This window comes from Tachypleus tridentatus, chromosome 10, assembly GCF_004210375.1.
Source record: "Tachypleus tridentatus isolate NWPU-2018 chromosome 10, ASM421037v1, whole genome shotgun sequence".
Classification (NCBI taxonomy): domain Eukaryota; kingdom Metazoa; phylum Arthropoda; class Merostomata; order Xiphosura; family Limulidae; genus Tachypleus; species Tachypleus tridentatus.
In genome coordinates, this window is record NC_134834.1 from 41,236,021 (window position 1) to 41,259,101 (window position 23,081).

The 23,081-nt window shown below is 35.1% G+C and overlaps 1 protein-coding gene across 4 annotated transcripts in view; it reads right to left on the minus strand.

Moving 5' to 3' along the window:
- The window catches only part of LOC143229129 (uncharacterized), a 59,187-nt gene extending 37,616 nt beyond the window's left edge, over nucleotides 1–21,571 (minus strand). For 2 of the 4 annotated variants that reach the window (XR_013015677.1, XM_076460998.1), the window contains exons 1-4: nucleotides 21,421–21,556; nucleotides 4,877–5,167; nucleotides 3,264–3,336; nucleotides 432–1,820 (exon numbers count right to left, since the gene is read on the minus strand). Coding sequence is in view for 3 of the 4 variants with exons in the window: in XM_076460998.1 (XP_076317113.1) it covers nucleotides 432–1,820; nucleotides 3,264–3,336; nucleotides 4,877–5,097 (1,683 nt within the window). In the remaining variant the exon portion in view is untranslated. Of the gene's footprint in view, nucleotides 1–431; nucleotides 1,821–3,263; nucleotides 3,337–4,876; nucleotides 5,168–17,562; nucleotides 17,938–21,420 lie in introns of all 4 variants that reach the window. The other 2 variants (XM_076460999.1, XM_076461000.1) reach the window with 2 other exon arrangements.
- Between the last annotated feature and the right edge of the window lie 1,510 nt (nucleotides 21,572–23,081).

The following is a 23,081-nucleotide window of genomic DNA, read 5'->3' on the forward strand; positions in this document are numbered from 1 at the left end:
AAGGTCATTCTTTATTCTAAGTTGATTAAAAACTTACACAATAATCAACATTTAAAGCTCATAGAAGAATTCTGTGTATTTAGCTTTTGACATCTTACAATTTATAAACAAACTGAAAGTATGAAAAAATCATTTGATAAATTTCCTGCCATAAATAATTAACTAATTATACTTACATGATTTCTATCATATTTTAAAATATTATTTTAACAGATGAGAAGCTAATGTCCTTTTTCATTCAGAAAGTTATGTTTTAAATGCTAGAACTAAAAATTATAAACAGTTTCAATTTTTTAGAACTGTCATAAAATAATTACTAAAAGGTCATAAATATAATACTGTATAATATACATTTACTTGACAGCAAATATACTACATGCACATTTTAAGTGACAAGGACAACAAACAAGTTTTATGTTTTAAATACATACACGTAATGAGCTACAAAGCTCCTCAGCCTGTAACTTAAGATGCACATCTTTAACAGCCTTTGGACTAAATTCATAGAATGAAGAGACAGGAGGGTCAAAAGCACTTGAAACTTCAAGAAACAAATCAGCTGAGATAGATTTGATTTTATTTTCTGGGTTTTCTTCAATATACTGTTTTGCTGTCACATTAATTGCACTGGGTATTTGCTGTCGACTATCATTATTTGACTTTTCACAACTCTGAAACAATTGTTCTGAAATCTGACTAAAAGAGATATCATTTGATTGTTGAACATAATCTTTCTGTTTTTCTCGTTTGAAGAAACTTCCGATTTTATTGGGATGATGAGGTCTCATATTAAATACCGATGATCTTGTTGTATGTGAAAGGTTATCCATTGTATACCTTATGACTTTCAAGTCATTCTGAGTTTCATGTAAATCACTTTCACTGTTATTATGCAGAGCACCATTAAAGTTTTCTGAGAGCTCTGTCTGTCTTTGCAATAACTTTGAGGGTTTAAGCAGTCGTTTTTCCCATGGGTATTTTACTCTAGTGTTTGGAGTGCTTGTCTTCTGAGATGAAGAATTTCTTTCTGTTGCAAACCAACCAACTTCAGGACTTGAGCACTGGCTAATGTTTGATAAATTCTCTAGTAAGCAAGGATTAGCATGAAAATTATGTTGACTCATCTGTGAATCATAATTCTTTTCAACTTCTGAAGAGTGTTCAATATAATCTAATCTTGATAACTCTTTTTCTTTATCACTAGCTAATCTTTGCTGCCTTTGTTGATTACCAAGACTGAGTATATCTGATAATGTTGTTGCTATAGGCTCTGAAGATAGGTTTACATTTTGGTTTTCCACTTCAATAGACACAGACTCTTGATCATTGTGCAAGTTATCTACAATTTCTTTGGAAATGTTTTTTGAACCATTAGTAACAAGCTCAACAAATTCACTGTTATCCTGGTAATCATCATTTAATGTTGACCTACTAGGAAAGTTTGGTTGTTGGTGGCAGGTTGTTTTTCTTGGTATCTTTTCAACCACAAAACTATATGCATCAATTTCACTCCAATCAATAGAAATTTTTCTAAGTTTTTCTGTTGATAATTCTGTTTCTATTTTACCAGTAGTATTTGATCTGTTATGCCTTGTTACTCTTCCCCTTTTATTTTTTGTTTTGCCTTTTTCAACTAAATTTTTATTTCTCTGGGTAAGCTTACTAAAGTTTCCCTTTGTTCCCTTACTTTGGCATTCTTTGATGTACTTTCCATTGGCAACTGGGACAGCTGGAGATAAATTACATCTAGCACTGGCAGCAGGCTTGTCATAAAGAGATTTAAATAAAATCCCACTATCACAGCTTTCAGTATTGGAATGCTGGAAAAAAATAAAGGAATTTTTACTTTTCCATATATTTTTCTAAATATAAAAAATATTACATTATTCCAATAAGATTATACAACTTATTATTTCTGATGTTGTTAGAATATCTTTAGTTTAAATGTTACTCAATAGAACCACCCTATCAAAGAATCTGTGCATTCTCTGATCATATAACAAGACCCATCCATCAAGCTAGGAAGCTCAGAATAAGAGTGTTGAAACAGCTGTAAAGTACTAAGCTGTTGAGAATTATATCAAACTGAGAGTATATGCTAATCTAAGCTGCTGAGAATTGTGATATCAATACATCAAATAGACTCAATACCTCATCATGCACAAGATAACCAATATTAAAACATGCAAAAGTACTGAAATTGGTACATATTGGTCAAACATGTTGTTTATAAAGAGGATTGTTTGTTACGTCTCTGCAAAATCAAAATGACTTCACTGTATCAAATATGGAAACATCTTATGATCTAGATGAGTTGTTGAATAAGGGACATTACCTATAGTGATAAAACATAGTGCTCACATGCACGAACAAATAGTATTTATGTTTTTAGTACCTATAATACACATGTTCAGCAAATGTTTTTCTAGAGAACAAATAAAACAGTAAAAAACAGCAAAAGGAATAAAACTTGAGGAAAATAAATACATTTTTATTGAATATACTGTGCAAGTATTACTTTAAGCATTCAAACAAAAATGACTGCAAGTGAAAAAATCCAATAAATTAAAAAAAATCTGGGAATGAGATTTGAACCCAGGGTTCTTGGCTAACAGAGCCAATTCTTTGTCTGACTGAGCTACCTTATTAAACTCGCATACATATTTATGATTACTATATTTAATTCATATTATGAATCAATGAAAACAAACTTTCTTATAAACATTACTGAAGTGAAAAGAAACTGCAACTGGGGACCGAGCTATGAATGTGAAACTTTATACTACTATATTTACATAAAGTATAAGCAGAATAGTGTGAAGTTCCACACTCATAGTTAAAGTGTTATGAGTGAAGGAAGACAGAAATAGCTTGTACTCATGGATAACTCAGTTGGACAGTGCACTTGTCCTGTTAGCAAAAGAACCTGGTTTCAAGTCCTAGTTTCTTTTTACTTACCATTTCTTTTTTAGGAAGAGGGTCTAATTTTGCATTTATTGGTGGTTTTTCTATATATTATTCTAGCTTAGGAGTAAATTTTAATGTGCATACTTTAAATCCAAGTTTTCAACTTGTCTGTGTGCATTTTAAAGAAATAAAATTAACATAAACTCCTTTATAACTCACATAATACGTTACAAAGTTAGTAAAGAAAAAGGAAAATACTATATTTCTAAAACTAAACATTTACTCAAATGTAAAATAAGCCTTTGCTGGAAAATACAACAATAATATTGAAAAAAAAGCAATAATGCCTCACTTACAGAATCAGAAACTGAAGAGTTCCACACAACAGGAATTAGATGGGCATTTTGCTGAGTGATTCTTTTCTGTTGACTAGAATAAAAATTTCTCCAGTGACAATGTATAACACTGTTGTTCTTAAAATCAACATCAACTGAAACTATTCTAAAACTAATGATACTGTAGATCAATACCACTGTCTAATGACATTTGAGAATGACAAAAATAGAAGGAACATTCACAACTTCAATACATGAATAATAATGCTAGAACTCAACAAACTGGTGAACAGGATTTAACTTTAAATAAATGATATAACATTACAACATTAAAATATATTTATAAAAATGGCTGGTTTGGGTTGAGAAAATTTTTACGTAGAGGAGCGAACAAATTTCGACCTTCTTCGGTCATCGCCAGTTTCACAAAGAAAGAAAGAGGTAACTGACTGATAGCTGACCACATGTTTGAAGGGTGTTGTGTAACTGAATGTAGACGGCATGCTTAGATGTTTGATTATAGTTATTAATATAGGTATAAAGGTGTTCCTTTGTATTGGTGGCAGTTATCACATTGTATTTTATAAATAATGTTGGTGTGGTGTTTGTCAGTGTAGTTTTTACATAGTATAGACCTTAGTTTTTTGCCTGATTTTTGAATAAATTTGGTATTAACTGGAATGTCATATTTTGTTACTAGTTTTTGCCAAATGTTGGTTATTTTTCTGCTGATGTCAGGAATATATGGGATGCAGCAGTATATGGTGCATACTATATATTTGGTACAGTGGAAATGTTAAGAGATTGTGTTGTGCAATAAACATAGATATATAATGTTATTTTTCAAAGTAAGCATACGTAATCTAATTATTAACATGTAACTAGAACCATGGGTAAACCAAAAAATAACAGAGTTATAAAGCCTAATAAAATAAAACAAAATGAAGGATACTACTAAACTAAAAAGTTAACTGAGCAACAAGCAAGTACAGTACTGGAAGAAATCTGTGTGGACCCAAGCTCAAGGGTTCCATCCAAATCAAGTAAATAGGAAGAAGGGTAAAAGATAAGTAACAGAGAAAATTAAATAGACATTAATGTATAAAATTAAACAACTGTGTAGTAGCAATGACATTTATAACAACTGATGTATGGAAGAAAAAACAATACAGTTCAACTGATGATTGATACACCAGAAAAACGAATTACAGGTAACCCTAAAATAACAAAGATTTTGGTAAACCTAAGCAAGTGGTACAGAAGATGTTGAACTTGATTGTGAATATCTAATAAAATTTATGTTATGGAACCCAAGTAACTATAGATAATAATATTAACAAAATTACACAAACAGCATAGTGTAAAATTCACAATCTCAAAAAGCTAAAATATAACTAATTTATTTGTTCACAGATGGGATCAAGCTATACAATGGTCTATCTAAAGTATGCCCACCAAAGTTAAGACATATTTCAACACATTTATTTATAAAAAATATTTTTAACATGATTTTTTTTATTTACAAGAATTTTTCAGTTCATACATTAAAATAACTTATAAGTACTTGAAAATTAATTTTTTTTCAGTAGAAAGTAAGTATAAAACTAAGATTATATGATAGATAACTAACTTACCCTTCTTTTACAAGCTTGTCAAAAATATCTGAAGTTTCAGATGCACTAACTTCACTATTTAATTTTTTTTCTGAGTTCTTAAGATCTTCATCATCAGCATCTTCCCCTTCATTGGCAACAAGAGGTATTGAAGAAGGTTGAAGTCTTGCACAAGGAGCCAAACTTATTCGACGTTGTCTATGAAGCCCATATGCTCTTTTGTTTTGGAATCTTGTCAGCATTATTTAGTTTCTGAAAAATTCTTGTAAACACTCCTCTTTGGCAAAATTATAAACATTGCAGACTAGACACCTGTAAAAAGAAAAATATATAAAGTTAACACTGCTATGTTGAACTTCATTTAGATAATTTAAAATTTCAAAAATTCCATGTTTTCAGTTAATATTTCACATATTCCTATTACTCTTCTGCCCAGATATAGTAAACCTATACATGCTTATACAAATTGATACATATATTATACTTTATAAGTAACTTTTCTGTTCATTTGTAACTGGGAAAAAGCCCCAGACATGTATCAGCAAAATATTATTGAAGTATTATTAATTCATCAAAGGATTGGTTGTTTTGTTTGGTATTTTATGGCACAAAGCAACTAAGCTATCTGCACCAAACACCCAGTAAAAAAGTTACAATTAAAGTAAAATTAGTAAAATTCATAAAAGGAAATTAAGGTAAAACAAAACATTTAATTTTCAAATTAAAAAACATAAACAGCATTCAATCCAATTTTTACACCAAGTCTGCAGCAGTAAAAGAAAAACTACAGTAATGCAAGTTGTAAAGGACTTTCTGTAGCATAATTGTAATTATCATAACTCACCAGATAGACTAACAAATAAGTTCAAAAACCACCATTAATCACCTGAAGTTGGCCTTTCCAGTCCTTGTTTCAAGTTACTTGATGTTATGAGTATTTTCTAATTTCAAATTGAACTAGATGTACTTTGATTCTTAAAAGGGAATCACATTAAAAAAGATCTAATGTATAAATTTAAAAAACTTAAATAGCATTAAAAAGATTAATGGCCTTTAAAAAAACTAAAAAGATTTCTAAGGTGGACAGTATTACAATCACCAATAACATTTTCTAACATTGTGGATAAACTTAGGACAGAACATGTTTAAAATGGTGCTGTCATTAAAAGCCATAATGACAGCAAGACAGTAAAATGTGGCTCATTGTGACCTGAGTGTTACACAGACAACACATTGGTGTATCACTCCCAGATAAAATAAAATAATGAGTTAAAACAACTGTGATCAAAGCACAGTCTAGTCAGAATAACTTCCTCTTATGGAAGCAGAACGGCCAAAGTCCAATAGAGGGTTTTATTTGGAAAAGTTTGTTTTCACGTTGCTCACTCCAAGTCGACTGCAAACTGACATGGAGCCTAGCCTTGAATACAGGACCAAAGTCCATGTATAGAACAGGCACAGCAGTGATAGCGTCAAAGCAGACAGATTTAGCTGCGGTGTCGGCGAACTTGTTCCTGCAAATACCAACGTGGCCCAGTATCCAGAAAAACTGGATAGAAGTGTTAAAGAGAAATGGGGTAGTCAGTTTTCAATATCGGTGACAACAGGGTGTGAACTAACATGAAACAATTCCACAGCCACTAGAGAACTAAGCGAACTCAGTATAAATAGTGCAATTTGAGTACTGCTCAGCTTCTATATGATCCAGGGCAAGAGAAATGGCATACAGTTCAGCAGTAAACACACAAGCTGCAGAGAGGATTCTGCATGCAACCACCGAACCACAACAAACCATGGAAGAGCCCACAGAGTCACCTGATTTTGAACCATCTGTATAAATAGAAATGAAAGGATGGTTCGAAAGATGTTCAGCAAATAACAGACAGTATTTCCAATCGGGAGTGTCAGCTTTTCTCAGATGACTTAAAGATAGGTCACATCTGGGGACTGTAAGAAGCCATTGTGCGATGGGATGATCAGTGGATACTGCAATGTTATCCAAGGACAGACCCAATTCATCCAACTGTGCCTGGATACGAAGACCAAAAGGACCAATGGCAGATCATCTGTTCTGAAAAAATACGGCCCACCAAGAAAGGAAAACAGAACCCAAGATGGCATGCTCTGGTAAGGAATGAAGTTTCGAAGCATATAGTAAAGACAAATGCAAACAGCAGTGGTGCAATGAAGGTTCATGAGACTCTATGTATAAGCTTTGAACTGGGGAAGTGTGGAAAGCCCTAATGCAGAGCTGAAGTCCTTGATGAAGTACGAGGTCCATCATCTTTAAGGCCAATTTCCTGGCAGAGTCATAGACCAGTGATACATAGTCGAGTTTCGATCTAATAAGAGCACGATATGTCTTTAGCACAGAACATCAATCTTCTCCTCAGATAGTGGAAGAGAGGACATGGAGGATGTTCAGTGTTCTTGTACATTTGACCCATAGCTGCTTGATGTGTGGCACAAAGGTCATTTTACAGTCAAAGATAAGCCCCAAGAACTTTGTCTCAGGTACCACAGGCAGCACAACTACACCAATACGGAGTTCAGGGTCAGGGTAAATACCCCATTGGCAGCAAAAGTGTATGCAAACAGTTTTAGAGAGAAAACGTTAGAGCCGTTTTTTGTGGTCCACTTTAGTAAACGATTGAGGGCAATCTGTAGCCGCCACTCAATATACCTCGTGTTCAACAACTGATGAGATGTGAAAGTCATCGACATAGAGCCCATTTGCAACAGTAAGAGGGAGTTGTTCAGTGATGGCATTAATCTATATACTGAAAAGTGTCACACTCAAAACACGGCCCTGAGGGACTCCAAGTTCCTGTAGAAAAGAACAGGAAAGTGTTGAACCCACATGAACTTGGAATCGCCTGTCCATTAAAAATTTTTTAATCAAAATGGGCAAATGGCCACATAACCCATATATATGGAGATCTTTCAAAATGTCATAACTCCATGTTGTATCATAAGCCTTCTCAATGTCAAAGAATATTAATACAAGATTTGAGAAAGGCTTCTCTGATTGACGTTTCAAATCAAATCAAGTGGTCCATGGTGGAGGTCTGTCATAGGAACCCACACTGGGTGGGCAAGAGGAAGTTATCTGATTTGAGGAACCAAACAAGATGAGCATTAATCATCACCTCTAAAGTCTTACAGAGACAACTCATCAAAGCAATTGGGCAGAAGTTTGAAGGAATCTTGGGATCCTTCCCAGGCTCAGAGAAAGATAGGATAATAGCCTCATGCCAGGCTTCAGGAAAAACATTCTAGTGCTAGATCTGGTAAAAATCAATCAGAAGAATAGCAAGAGAAGCAGGATATAGATGGTGCAGCATTTCATATTGTACAACATCAGATCCGACCAATGAAAGACCAGTTTGAGTTCCAGTGTAAAGGGACAGTTACAGTCATAGAGACAATCAGCTCAAAATGAAAGAAGTGATTGCTCTGCCCAAGTCTTGATGGCTAAGAAGGTGGAGGATGAAGCAAAAGCGCTAGACACCTGGTAAAAGTTTTCACCTAGAGTATTGGTGATGCTCCCGGTATCAGCTACTTCCTGACCATCAGGTAGCAAGATCAAGACGGAGACAGAATTATATTTCCCACTGACCTTTCACATCTTGTCCCATATGATTCTGCAACTGGTGGTAGAAGAGATGCTCGTTGTGAATTTAATCCAAGATTCCTTCTAGCTTTGACGTCTTACCCACCTAGCATGTGCACGAGCCTGCAGGAAAGCGATGAGGTGCGACAGTGTGGGATACCTACAAAAAGTATCCCAGGCCTGTTTTTGAGCATTCCATGCCATGTGGCAGGCAGGATTCCTCCATGGATGAGGATATAGTGGAAAACGTGTTGAAGTTTCAGGAATACACTGAGCAGCTGCTTGTATAATACAGTCAGTTACTGCTGCCACACAGTCATCTATTGATGGTTTACAGACAATGGAAGGATCAAGTTCTGTGAGAGCAGTGAAAGAGGGCCAGTTTGCCTGATCCAGCTTCCACCTGGGCACACAGGTCGGATGGCATCGACCACAGCCAGTCCCTTTCAAGATTATAGGAAAATGATCACTGCCTCGTGGATTATTGTCAACCCTCCATAAAAAATGGGAAAATAATGAAGAGAAGCAAATTTAGAGATCAATAGCAGTAAAGGACTGACTAGGTGCATGGAAATAAGTAGAAAAACCAGTACTGAAAAAAGAAAGGTTGTGATTAGAGAGCATACGCTATACAGAGCGACCCCTCCTATCAATATCAACACTTCCCCAGAGGGGATGATGTCCATTAAAGTCCTCCAGAATGAAAAATGGAGATGGCAACTGTTCAATGAGAGCAGCAAGGTCTGATTGATCATATGTCTCTCCAAGCAACAGGCAGAATAAACAAACAGTGATGGTGTGACCCAAGGAAACACGGATGGCTATGGCTTCCAAGGATGTGTCGAAAGGCAAAGACAGGGTAGGCACATGCTGAACAACCAACAGTGCCACCCCCCCATGCACTCATCCATCACACAACCTGTCATTTCTGTACAAATAAAACCACCAAAAGGTGACTGTATTGACAGGTTTAAGAAATGTTTCCAGTAAGGAAAGACATACAGGACAGTAGGAAGCAATCAGTCCTTTGATGTCATCCAAATTAAAACATAAACCTTGACAGTCCCACTGTATCAAGGTGGCCATTTTTAATTATGTGTAGGCAAATTGGGTGGAGAGCCCCTCTGTTTACAACCATGTTTTTCTTCTTTATTGTCTTTATGCGAGTGAAGTCAATCAACCTCCATGGATCCTACCCTAGGTAGATTGGGCAAATATTTGTTGTTGGAAGATGATTCAAGCAACTGAGGACATAAACAAATGATCGTTTTGCATCTTGAGGTGGGAGGAGTACCTGAGGAAATGCTCATACACAGAACCAAAGGAAATGGATCTTGGGGTTTGCTGAAATTTATGTTAGGAACAGAGATGGTTGTTGAAGTTGATTCATCAATTTTTTAACCATGGAGGTCAAAAGACTTTTCATTTGATTTGAGAATAATTCTTTTTGAGGCACAGAGAGATCCATCTGCACTCCCACTGTAGTAGTGGAATGAAGTGCAGCAGCATACGTCTGAGATGAAGTGGTGGATAGCAACTTTCGAGCCTCAGGTAAGTAACATTTTCAATTGTTTTCAAATGTTACACCTCTTTTTCTTCCAACCATTTAGGGCAAGAACGAAAGTAGAATGGGTGAGAGCCATTGCAACTGATGCAATGAGGGTCCATTTCACACTCATAGGCACAAAGTGGTCCTAGCTACCACAATGAGCACACATAAAGGAACCATGACATGATGTCTTCGAGTGACCGAACCACTGATACTGAAAACATCTGAGAGGGTTTGGAATGTATGGCCACACCTTGCAATTGAGATAAGCTGCCTTGATGGTGGCAGGTGGACGTGGTGATGTAAATGTCAGAATGAGGACATTGGTCAACATCATAATTCCACCTTTGAGAGTGGAGATACACCTCATTCCAGAAACTACTTGGGTGGAGAAACAAGTAAGAATCTGTAACTAATGGATATTCTGCAAATCCCTCTCAACAATAACTCCTCATGATGAATTCAAAGTAGCATGAGGTATAACCTCAATAGGTATATCCCCAATCACCTTTGAATGCAAGGAGTTCATTGTGTTGAGATATTGACTGACTTTGGAGAGCCAGCAAGGCCTTCTAGTCCCTTCTGAATGAAAAAGGAAGACATCTGCCCTAAATGTTTGTCTGAAAGAGAATGCAGTATAAAAAAATGAGGTACACCAGGTGTTATAGATTTTGAAGATTGCTGCTCAGAATCTTCCAGACATGGTCTTTACCTCTGAACTGTTTTTCCACTATTTTATTTAAGTTTTTATGTGGGGGATCAATAATAAAAGAAGAATATTTTGGTGCCCACCGACCCTACCTGCCATGGAGTCCTACGAGGGGACACATTACAGTGCCAAACAAGGACACTGAGGCAATGCCAGGGTTTTGCGAGCACTATACCCATATATCAGCATCATATACAAATTCCCCAACACCTGTTACTTGGTTGACCCTAGCCCAAGCGGACTAGCCAATTAACCCAAGGAAGGCCACCCCAAGGCTGCCTGTCTACAGGAATTCAGAGCCAAAGCAGTGTGTTAGGGTTGGACCCCTCAACTACCAGGATCCTCTTCTCCCCTTCAGGGGTCGCCATGCACAGGAAACACGTTGGTGGATGGTTAGATCCCAGAGGAGGTAAACTGAAAGAACAGAACCTTTCCTGGGAGGTCCCCTCACCACGTACAGGAATCTACACCAACAGGTCATCAAAGGAACTGAACATTTCTTTAATAAAATCTTTTAACAAGAGCTTGACACTGACTGCTTTTAACTGAAAACTGTATTCTTGAACCTATTTTTAGTAAATGAAGTTCTATAACAATAATGTTAAGATTAAAGTAATTTTCATATCAAATTTATAGATGATAAAGTCTGCTGCTATTTTTCAAATTGCTAAATGATTTAACATGACGTCTAGCCTTTTGGTAACTGAGTGATGTCGAGAAAACCCACCTGTAGAGAAATATATATGCAAAAACGGCTCGTTTGGGTTGAGAAACTATTTTACATAGAAGGTCGAAACGTTGTTCGCTCTTCTATGTAAAGTATTTTCTCAACCCAAACGAGCCATTTTTGCATATATATTTTGGTAACTAAAAACTTCTAATACTTTACATCCTTGGATCATCATTAATGTGGCAGTACAAAGTATAAATGCTTTATTTCATAACAAAGGTTAACAAAACTTTAACACAGTTAAATATAGTACAAGTATCAGTTGTAAACTAGATGTAACTGTAAAAGCAGAAACATTGCATCACACGAATACCAACAGCTTTTGAAATAAACATACAATGAAAACAAATGACAGCTCAGATGTTACAATTAATTCTATGCTAAAAGAGCAGGGTTCCTACATTTATCTAAACAATTAATTCAAGGACACTTTAAGGACTTTCAACAACCTTTTTCTACAAATTCAATGATCCAACAAGACTTAGTATAAGAAAAATATATAAGGGAGAGAATACAGAACTATAACTGCCAAGAACAGCAAAAATGAGGGAGTCTGACAAGGTTACTGTTTAATACAAATATGTTTTATTTAACTAGTAATACTATTTGCCAGACAGAAAACCAGAAGTCTACAGTGGATAGACAGTTTTGAAAAATATTTTCAGGCTTGATATGATACTAATATCATAATAATATACATGCATTCATTTGCTTTTCATTTCAGTCAGTTCTTCAACTTTCTCATCCATTAAACTTTGATAAAAATTGATGGACTTAGTAATAAAAGTCATCTTCCCAGTAATCTCATTCTTCTGGGCCAATTTGTCAGCATATGCCTCAAAATCCTCATTATCATCTTGGAGCCTTCTTTTCTTGGTTTTGAGTCTATTTCAATAACCTGACATTTTTAGATTTTCTCCTCTCCCTTTTTCTTCTTATTTTTGGTAATCCAGAAATAAAATTTCTTCTTTCAGCAGATACAAACAGACTCTTGTCTCTGATACCCCCCTGCAGATCTAACATTATCATAAATGCATTTCTGAGCAACATTTTCTCTACTTCATTTTGTCTGTTAACTGAAAATCCTCTTCCAACTGAACCTTGCCCATGAGACAGCAACAACAGTTTGCCCTTGGATATTAATCTGTACAGCAGGATGTCCATTCTGTCAACGATAGCATCAAAACTGATAAGCACAGAACAGTTTCTCTCCACAATATCATCAGTAAGCTGTAAACACTGATGAAGAATATAATCACATTTTTACTCACTGACTCAGTGCTAGTCTACAAGGTAAATAAAAGCCTGTACTAGTTTACTGATGCACTGTTCCTTTGCTTTGGAATATGATATCTTGCAGGGATCCAGAAATAAAAAATTGGGCACTAGATAATATTTCAAAGGTGACTTCTGCAGTAACTTCTTAACAATGGCTAGCAAACTCATTTTGCTGGTCATTCTGAACTCAAGAATATTTTGCTACCAATCTCTTTTCTTGCAGCCAAATTCCTCATGATTCTCTCTGCAATATATCCCAGGTAAACTTTTGTATAATCATGGTGATGAGATGTTCTATCCAGTTTGACATCAAGAAGGTTGTCAACAGACATGATTTCATTCATTAAGTCTGACTTCATGAGCTTGTTCATCAGTTTTGAAGAAGTTTGAAAAAGGTCTGTGGCTAAAAGTGGAACCATAGACTTATCTGACAAGTACTGAACCAGAAATGGTTTCACATTTTTGCTCAGTGGCAAGATGAAGTTTAGTTTTTCAATCAAATGAATCCCTGGTGACTTATGTGATGAGTTCAAAGAATTTTATACCTGGATTTGGATACTTATTCTCTTCAACTGCTTTTACATACATTGCCATGTTAAACAAGGTCTCCTTTTCAGCAGTAGCCTGTTTTCTACCCATCTTATTTTGCAGAAATATGCATCTTTATTTCTCCTAACATGTATAATATTCAGTAGTACAAAGACAAGTGAAATTAATAGGGGTCTAACAGGTGCCAGGATTAGGTTCCATTTAAACCCCATGAGCTTGATTTCAATGTTCAGATAGCTTAAAGATAGATTTTTACTCAATGAAACTACATATTTCAGAACATGGGAGAAGATAGTACCTTATGGTTTTTGCTCCTTAATATGCAGATTTCTATATTTTCTTTCAGTTCACAGGGGTAGAAATATTCTAAATTTTCAGCAGGACACATCCTGCTGGACATTTGAAATTTTAGCAGGACACCTCAAAATTGTCAACGGACGTTACCAAAAACAAGAAATCAAGTAGAGACAATTATTATATAAAGCAAAATCATTTTATTTATGGCACTGAAACATTATTTCAAAGCAAGTGGCAACAAGCCTTGTATGCATTAAAAATGACACATCAATCAAACTGGTAAATTTAGTCATCCAGCACTAAGACATCAGCTGATGTAGACTCAGTATCTCTATTGTCTCTACGTGTGCAAGTTCCATGTGGACTCACAAATTGCCTGGTTGTTGTTTTTTTTTACTGTCCTTCCAACAGGATGTTACAGACTTGCACAGTAATTCTGTGCTTGCAAGATCACAGGTCTTATTCTTAGCTAATTTTACTGTCAACTAGTCATTAAGAGAATCATTTATTAGTTTGGACCGCCAGTCATCCTTAATAACTGCCATCTGGGAAAATCCACATTCTGGTTCAGCAGATGACACGGAAATCACCTGCATGAGGCATACAAAGGCCAACACTGTTGATTCAGGGAAAGGTTTACCGTCCTCAACAGTAATTTGACTTAACATGTGGGCCCACAATCCACTTGCACTACTAACCAGGGACTCATCTGATTTAGCAAATCTTGTGGCTTTGAGCAGTGTCTCGCGTAAGTAAGCTTGGCAAATATCAGCTGCAATGTGGAAACCCTTAGCTTCTAACAGAGCACCAAAGTGGTCCAATAGTATCTGGAGTTCATTATGGTCATAAGATGACAATGCTTCCTTGCTTTTAGGCTAGTTGCTTGGTTCAAAAATTTGAAAGGCACCAATAAAACCCTTATCAAATTCTTCAAATCTCTCATTCAGATATGTGACAATTTTACCAATGAAGATGGCAGTTTCTTCAGCCACGGATTGGGCAACTGTCTCTTTTGTGGCACTTTTTGAGCCTCTGGCCCTTGTCTGACCACTAATAGCAATCACCTTTCCTCTAAGTAACCACTTGCCAGTTTATTCACATGTTGTGAGCTCTTTAACAATTTTCTGGGATCTCTCAACATGATTCAGATTGCCCAACTTCTCTTTGCAAACAGCGAGTTTGTCAGAAACAATGTTCACAGTAGCAGAATTGTCTTGCATTTTGAGACTAAAAAATGTCAAAACAAGCAGAACTGCCAAGAGTATGTCCATGTACAGGATGAATTTAAGGCTTGTCAAAGTACTGTATAATCCTGCAGCTTTCTGTCCACATTCCCCTTTGTCATGCAGCTTTACTTGATAGAAATGCTCTGCTAAAGCTGGCCAGTTATAAGAAACTGACTCCAGAGTGCACTCTTTGTAGGCCACCCACCAGGTTCCTGTCCCTTTCGTTGGCTTTCTAACAACAATGTTGTTGGCTTTACCAGCTTCTTTGAGGCCAACCCAGTTCTGTGGCGAATTGTCATAAAACTTCCATAGGTTTTCTAAAAATGTTTGAATACTATCAAGGTAAGGGATGTCCCTGATGGTCTACTTAATTGCAAGTTCCAATCTGTGACTAACACAGTGGATCCCTATCAAATAAGGTTTTTTGTACCTTCAATCTGTTGACAAGTCCTTTATTTGTGCCAAAATTGACAGCTGCCCCATCAGCTGTCAGGCATACAATTGATTCAAGCCAGTCGGGAAACTTGCTATATATGGACAATACTGCAAGTACAAAAAATTAGTACCCAATATTAGTTACTTTCTGTATAAAAAAACAACAACAAAATGTAAATTTGTACTTTGGAAAATTCAATTGCTCCATTATCTATTACGCAAGTTGTGCTAGGATAAGCTTCAATTCTGTCAGTGGTAAATGCATGGTTCTTCTTGGTTTAAATCAATTGAAAAATTCTTGAGTATTCACTGATGTATATTAATAATGGAATGACTATGTACACCTGAATTAAAACACAAATGTACATGAAATATTGTCCATTTTGATTTTTCTTAATTAGGAATTCAAGATAAATCCAGAAAATTTTCATACCAGGTCATTAAGAAACCTTTACCTGAACTATGTGCCTGTAGCAAGTGTTCAGAATCAGCCTTCTCAACTGACTGCAGACACAGTCACTGTCCAAGTATCTTACATAGACTATCTCCTGCTCAATGTTGGCAGTGTCTGTTGAGCCGTCAGTCATAATGTCAAAGAATAATGAGGTGTGCAAATGAGATCTAACATTAATTCTAATTGTTTCTGCAATATACTTCGTAAAGATAACTGCTTGTTTGTTATTGGCATAATGTTCTGTTAAGTTCATACCAAAATTGTGCTCCTGCAGCAACAGAAGCTCTTGAAAATAGCTGAATGGCTTGGATTTCAAAGCCATATAAAGTGCAGTCCTGAACAGCACAAGCAAACAGTCTTTCTCAGTCTGGTTAAGTTTGCTCAATTCTTTCATCATAGGAGTTAAATCAGGTGTTTCTTTTGCTGTCTTAGCTTGACAGCTTATACTGTGGGTGTGACCGTTTTCATGCTCCTTAACAGCACTTGCTCTCAGGTTGGAAGATCCTGTTATGAAGGTGTTCTTCTACCTTCCACCACTTTGGTCATATTCCTGACAAACTGAGCAAAACATCAGTCCGATAGCGTTATTATACTCCAGCCGTGGTCAGCCTCTATTCCATTCATCCTGGAAACGACGAGTAGGCTTAGCGCCAGTACTAGCAGTAACAGTTTTTGCTTTAACACTTGGGCTTGGGTCAACAAGCTTGGGTTTTTTTCACTCGGGGTTCCATAGTATTGTCTTCTGATTCATTAGTCTTGCTCGTGAAGCCAAACTGAAATAGATCGCGAGACTTTCCCGTTTTTTACTATCAGTCGCCATGGTCAGATCGTCGTGAATGTTTGGCAGTCACGTGACTATCCGGGACGGCACGGATAAGGAGACCTAAAAAGCACATTTTGTGAGTGTTCATGACCGTTTTTTAAAATTTTATTTTTTTTGTCTCAAATTAAATCTTAAATTTTGCAAGTTATTTTCCACTCATTATAGAATATACTTTTAAGCAAAATCTTTGGGCTGTGCATACACAGCTTTTGCCTCACTTATTTTTGAGGAGACGATGTATTTTGTGTCCGATATGTTAAGAATATGATCACTGGTCACGATGTCCGGTGATAGATGGGAAAGTGCCAGTCAAATTTGATTTTTTAATGGACATGTCCGGCTTTAAATAGAAAATTTCAAACCCTGATTCAGTTTGGATGTGGAAAGTCATTCATGTAAACATATCTTTACTTTGCTTCTTGTTAGCTATGTCCAGGACCATTTATACTACCTGGCACTTGATTAAATTTCTTGCATGAAAGATAGAACATAATTTCCAAAAATAGGATGTTGTTTTTTGTGTTAGTAAATCAAGTAGTGGCATGAGAGGACATGGTTAGAATTGTGTTTCATGTAAAAACTGGCTTAAGTTATTACTGTGTTTTATTTAAAGAACAATTTCTCCTTTCTTTGGTATATTTTGCTAAGATTTTTTGTAACTTAAATTTTAGCACACTCTTAGAGTTTTGCTAAGATTTAGTATAATTTGTAATATATTTGTTTCATATATTTTCATTTTTGGATTTATTGTTATTTTGTAACTCTGTTTTGGTTTAACTTACAGAAAAGCACATCGTGACCAAGAACTCACAGAGATTTTATTTCTGTTCTCAATCTCTTTATTAGTTTAAAATACAGATCCATTTGCCCTTGCTTTGTCTTGAGACACTCAATGTGATTGTGTTTTTGTTGTGTGAATAAATATTATTAAATTTGCACCTTCCCTGACTTGACTATCCCCCTGACATGTTCAGAGATTGGAGAGATAAACATATACATACGACATAATTCAGCATTTTCCAACAACCAGTTGATATACCTTACCTGATGACTCTAAAGAAATGCACAACCAAAAAATATTACAGAGTAGTGGTAATATTTTGATGTCGTGAGCCAACGAATATCATTGGTACAAGATCCATGTCTTCCTAATAGGGTAAGTGGCCATAATTATGAGCATTTTAATAAAATACAATAGTACAAGCATATCTGGAGACAGCTTTCTCCACTGGAAGATAGATATTGAATTTTGAGAAGAAATGAGTCTGGGTCTAAGAGAAAACAACTGAAGAATGGATAATTAAATACAGGAAAGTACTCTCCTGGAATTTGAACATTTTGCCAATGTTTCAAAGGTTCCTCACAGCCATTATCCTGTACCCACAAGTTCGGTATCATTCACGTTACAAGACTTCCTGCCTAACACCAAAACATGATACAAATGTTTAGTGCTATATAAAATACTATAAATATTTATATTTCCTCTATATATTCACTTATCAGTCACCTGTTGCAACAATACTGTGTACACTTTCTAACCAACCAAGACAAATGAATAACTAGAGCCGTATGATTCTATTGATTGCCTATGAGCAGACATTAAGTAAATTATTATCACATAAATGACCTGGATTCATATAAATTATTATAAATTTATTTATGTCATGAAAATAAACAATAAATAAAAATCAGTCTTTCAGATTATTACAATTTTGTAAGTTATTCAACAATCAATTAATTGAGATTACAATTAAATCAGTTTTCATGAAAATAATCAACTTATATTAGGATTTCTCATGATTACTATTTTGTCATTATTCCAACTATCCAAGTAATCAAAATATTGTCATATTTGTTAAGTACAAACCTACATACCTAGCTATCTGTGCTTTTCTAACTGGGTATTGAAATCTAATTTTAGCATTATAAATTATTTTTGACCTTCTAGTTTGTATAGCTGTGAACCAATTTGACCTGATGATTGGCAGTCTCAGATTTAATGTTGATTGCTACCAGTCTTGCTTCTCCTATTTTTGTTATTGCAAAACTACCAAGAAACTATATGCCACTAACTGGCCAAACTCACCATCAACTCTTGGACTATATCACAAAATGTAATCAATCAATGGGCCTGTTCATTAAACTATTAGCAAACACTATAACATTCAGATCTTTTTTTTTTTTCCTTGTGGCAATCTGCTAGCCTGAAAGTGTAAGTTTTTCTTGGTTAACATGTAAAACATTAAACTTATTGTTTGGTTAAAGTTGACAAATTTTATGACAAAAACTCCAAAACATATACTATAAAAGATGCAATTTCTCATGAATGAATGGATAATGTTTAGCAGTCTTTCCAATGTTATTTTACTTGTATACATCTCATATTTCTTCAAATAACCATTTCATATTTGAATAACTTTGGAAAATGTTTGGTTCATTCACTATTTGGTATCTAAGATTCTAAAACTTCTAGAAATAATATTATGTATCATAAAATATTTTTGTATAAGAAAACAATTTTCTTTCCTTTGTGCACTATGCTTTGCTCTATGAAATATTTACAATATAGTTACCCTTTTCTTTTGTTTAATATTTTTACATTACACTACATATAATTCCTCTATCTTCCTTGAGCCTTTGGACCAATGAGCCTTCAGAATACTGGGCAGTCAACTTTTTCTCTGACCAATGAGAATAAGTTATTTTTTTGCTTTTAACAAATCATAATGTCTTGTATGCATTTTCAATGCTCTTTAGTCTATGGCATTCAAGTAAACATTTCACTTAACCCACAAAAGGACTATCTATTAATCCTTCAAGACTGTTCTTGCACACCAACCCTTTGGAATTGTAAAAATTGAACTTACTTTTTAAACAATTCCTGTATTATTCAATTATATTTCTTTTCTTCCCTATATAATAAAACACTTTACTTTTATTGTGATTTAAACAATGTCCTGTTCCTTTCAATCTACAGCAACAAATCACTATACTCATCTCTACACTTACTAAATCCTAGAGCTTTGTTTTCTCAAGAGATCATGTAACTGTAAACTTAACCTTAAGATGAATAAATTATCATACAGAATATTCAGAAAAAATATATATCAACTGATATTAAAGATTTTGTGTCATAGGAAGAGGTATATTTTCCATTATTTTCACACTTCCTCAAAGAATATATCAAAATATCTAATAGTTATGTACTTTAACACTTTCTTCCCATTACAATACAATATATAAACACTGTCAAATTTGATGGTCAAAAGGTTGCATGGCCTATTATGACTGTCCCATTCATTTTATTAAACACATGACTACCGAGATGGTTATATCTATCACTGACTCGCCAGTCCTCATCAAACCCAATCTTGAACTCTCTGAATCCTGTTGTGATTACCATGACTTAAGGCAATTTATTCCAAAAACTACTCAATATTTTAGCAAAACAAAATACCTAATTTTCAAATGACTTCTATTCCACCAAACCTTAAATCCTGGTATTTGTTGCACCACCCTTACCACAAGACAAAAAAGTTTCATCAATATAAATTTTATAGTTTATCATATATATTTATTAACAAGATAAGAAGTAAATTTCTTATGTTATTCCTTTAGTACAAAGACATTCCAAACTGTGCCATGAGTGTGTGTACACAAAAGTGAATCAGAGAGATAACAGTGTCAATATAAGATCTAGTATTATAGAATATCTGTGCCAAAACCATATTTACAAAAAAGCAGATGCCTACTGAGGAAAACTTAAGAAACATTGCATATACTACAGAATTAAGTTTTACCTAATTTCAAAATGCAGGGACACCACAACCTAATGCAAGTGATTGAAATAGCAATCAATAGCACAGAGTGATCATGTGTTTGATCCTGTGATAAGTGACATAACTAATACAAAGGCTTCATTTCTAGAGCAATCACATAAATAACCACTGAAATACATTTTTAATTAATATATTGAATTCACTGTTTTTCATAATTATCATTCTCAAACTCCATTAATGGAAAATAATGCAATATCAGATATTAATTGAAATATTACATAAATACTTTTTGTGAAAACAACATTGTTTCCTATCCCCCAAATAATTGCTCTAATATTTTTAATGTTGGTTGAAATATATCTGTCCTAGTTATACTTATAAAAGTTACGAAAATTTATAATATAATAAACAGAATGTGAAAACACCAAAAAATAATATCTGCCTAAGGTAGTACTATACCTTAAAGCAGTCCTGATCTGCAATGAATACATATCAGTTCATAATATGGTATAGTTCTTTCTGAATAAATATTGACATTATTAAAATTCTAAATAGTATTACCAACTTTGCTTCTAACAAAAAAAAAAACAACTAAGACAACGGTGATTTAGAGAAAAAGTCTCCAACTTACACAGTCACAACTACCCACTGGCAGCTAAATAGTTATTCATTTCTATATTTAGTAAATGCAGAAATTTCATAATATATGATTTTAGAAATGTCTCTTTAATGTAATTAAAATTTTCTATCCTGTATACGCAAATTTCTGTGAAATTATGTTTTTTTCTTTCTTTACTGAATTCAAAATATTTTAATGTGATGCCTTAGCATTCCAAATACTAAAAGTAAAATAGCGTCATCTATAATCTAATAACTTTTCAAGTTTTCTCTAAAGACTATCTGCTTTATGGAGTTGGCAACACAGATTCGAAATCATTACAAATTTCTTTTAAAAAATATACAGATATAAATATAAAATAATCAACACCACTACCACTAACTGACTATCAGTAAAACTAAAAATATAGTACTTATACAAAGTTATAGTAATATATTATTCTTTCCCAACATAAGCTTTTATTGTTAACAAATATTTATATTTACATAGAGGAGATAAACTTACTTTATCCCTTAGCATAATTCTGTAACTTTAATATTTATAAATTACTATTAAAGTACGACGGTTTTAAATATAAACACAAAGCTGAGACTGAAAGCGTAAACTTCACTACACCTCTTTCAATCCCGCGCAGTTTGACGAATTAACACTAGGCCCTCTGTTGAATATTAAAACACTTACAAGAGAAAATTGAAAACATTTATTCCCATTTTTTTTTTTTTAATTCACAAGGAAAATGAATGTCTAGTGCCTAGAATCAGTTTAACTATTCTCAATAGGATTTTTTTGTTTTGTTTTTTGAATTTCGCACAAAGCTACTCGAGGGTTATCTGTGCTAGCCGTCCCTAATTTAGCAATGTAAGACTAGAGGGAAGGCAGCTAGTCATCACCACCCACCGCCAACTCTTGGGCTACTTTTTTACCAACGAATAGTGGGATTGACCGTCACTTTATAAGGCCACCGCGGCTGAAGGGGCGAGCATGTTTGGCGCGACGGGAATGCGAACCCGAAACCCTCAGATTACGAGTCGCACGCCTAAACACGCTTGGCCATGCCGGGCTTCAGTAGGATTTTTAAAACCATAGACTGGTAATAAACAGGTTTGGTTTGTTTTGAATTTCGCGCAAAGCTACTCAAAGACAATCTGCGCTAGCCGTCCCTAATTTAACAGTGTAAAACTAGAGGGAAGGCAGCTATCCATCACCACCCACCGCTAACTCTTGGTCTACTCTTTTACCAAAGAATAGTGGGATTGACAGTAACATTATAACGTCCCCACGGCTGAAAAGGACGAGAATGTTTGGTACGATGGGGGTTCGAACCCGCTACCCTCAGATTACAAGTCGAACGCCTTAACACACCTGGCCATGCCAGGCCAAGGTGAAAAACAGATATAAAAAATGTGCACTATGATTGCATGTTATATAATGCGTTATTTATGGGGTCATCTAGAGAATATAAAAATACAAGTAGTTCTGCAACAACAACAAACAAACAAGAAACAATAGGGATGTTTTTTTCATAGCAAAGCCACATAGAGCTATCTGCAATGACTACCGAGGAGAATCGAACCCCTGATTTTTAGCGTTTACAATATGAAGGCTTACCGCTGTCCTAGCGGACAATGATAACAATATTAGCAGTGCATTCTTTTGGTGGAAAATGAAATCTGATAATGAAAAGTAGATTCACCCACAGTGGCGAAACGGTATGTGCTTAACTTCAAACAAGCAAACGAAAAGCAGAGTCACGGCAGCATTAGTAAACATCTTTAATAAACGTTTAAGAATTACATAGGGCCTGGCATGGTCTAGCGCGTAAGGCGTGCGACTCGTAATCCGAGGGTCGCGGGTTCGAACCCCCCATCGTACCAAACATTCTCGCCCTTTCAGCCGTGGGGACGTTATAATGTGACTGTCAATCCCACTATTCGTTGGTAAAAGAGTAGACCAAGAGTTAGCAGTAGCAGTGGGTGGTGATGACTAGCTGCCTTCCCTCTAGTCTTACACTGCTAAATTAGGGACGGCTCGGTGCATTGGACTAACAACCTACTCACTTAAAATTACTTGTTGAATAATCCGCAAGTGATTGCGGCCCTATGTTGAAATTTAATGGTGATAACTAACTAACTAAGAATTACACGTACTCTGATTTTAACAAATCT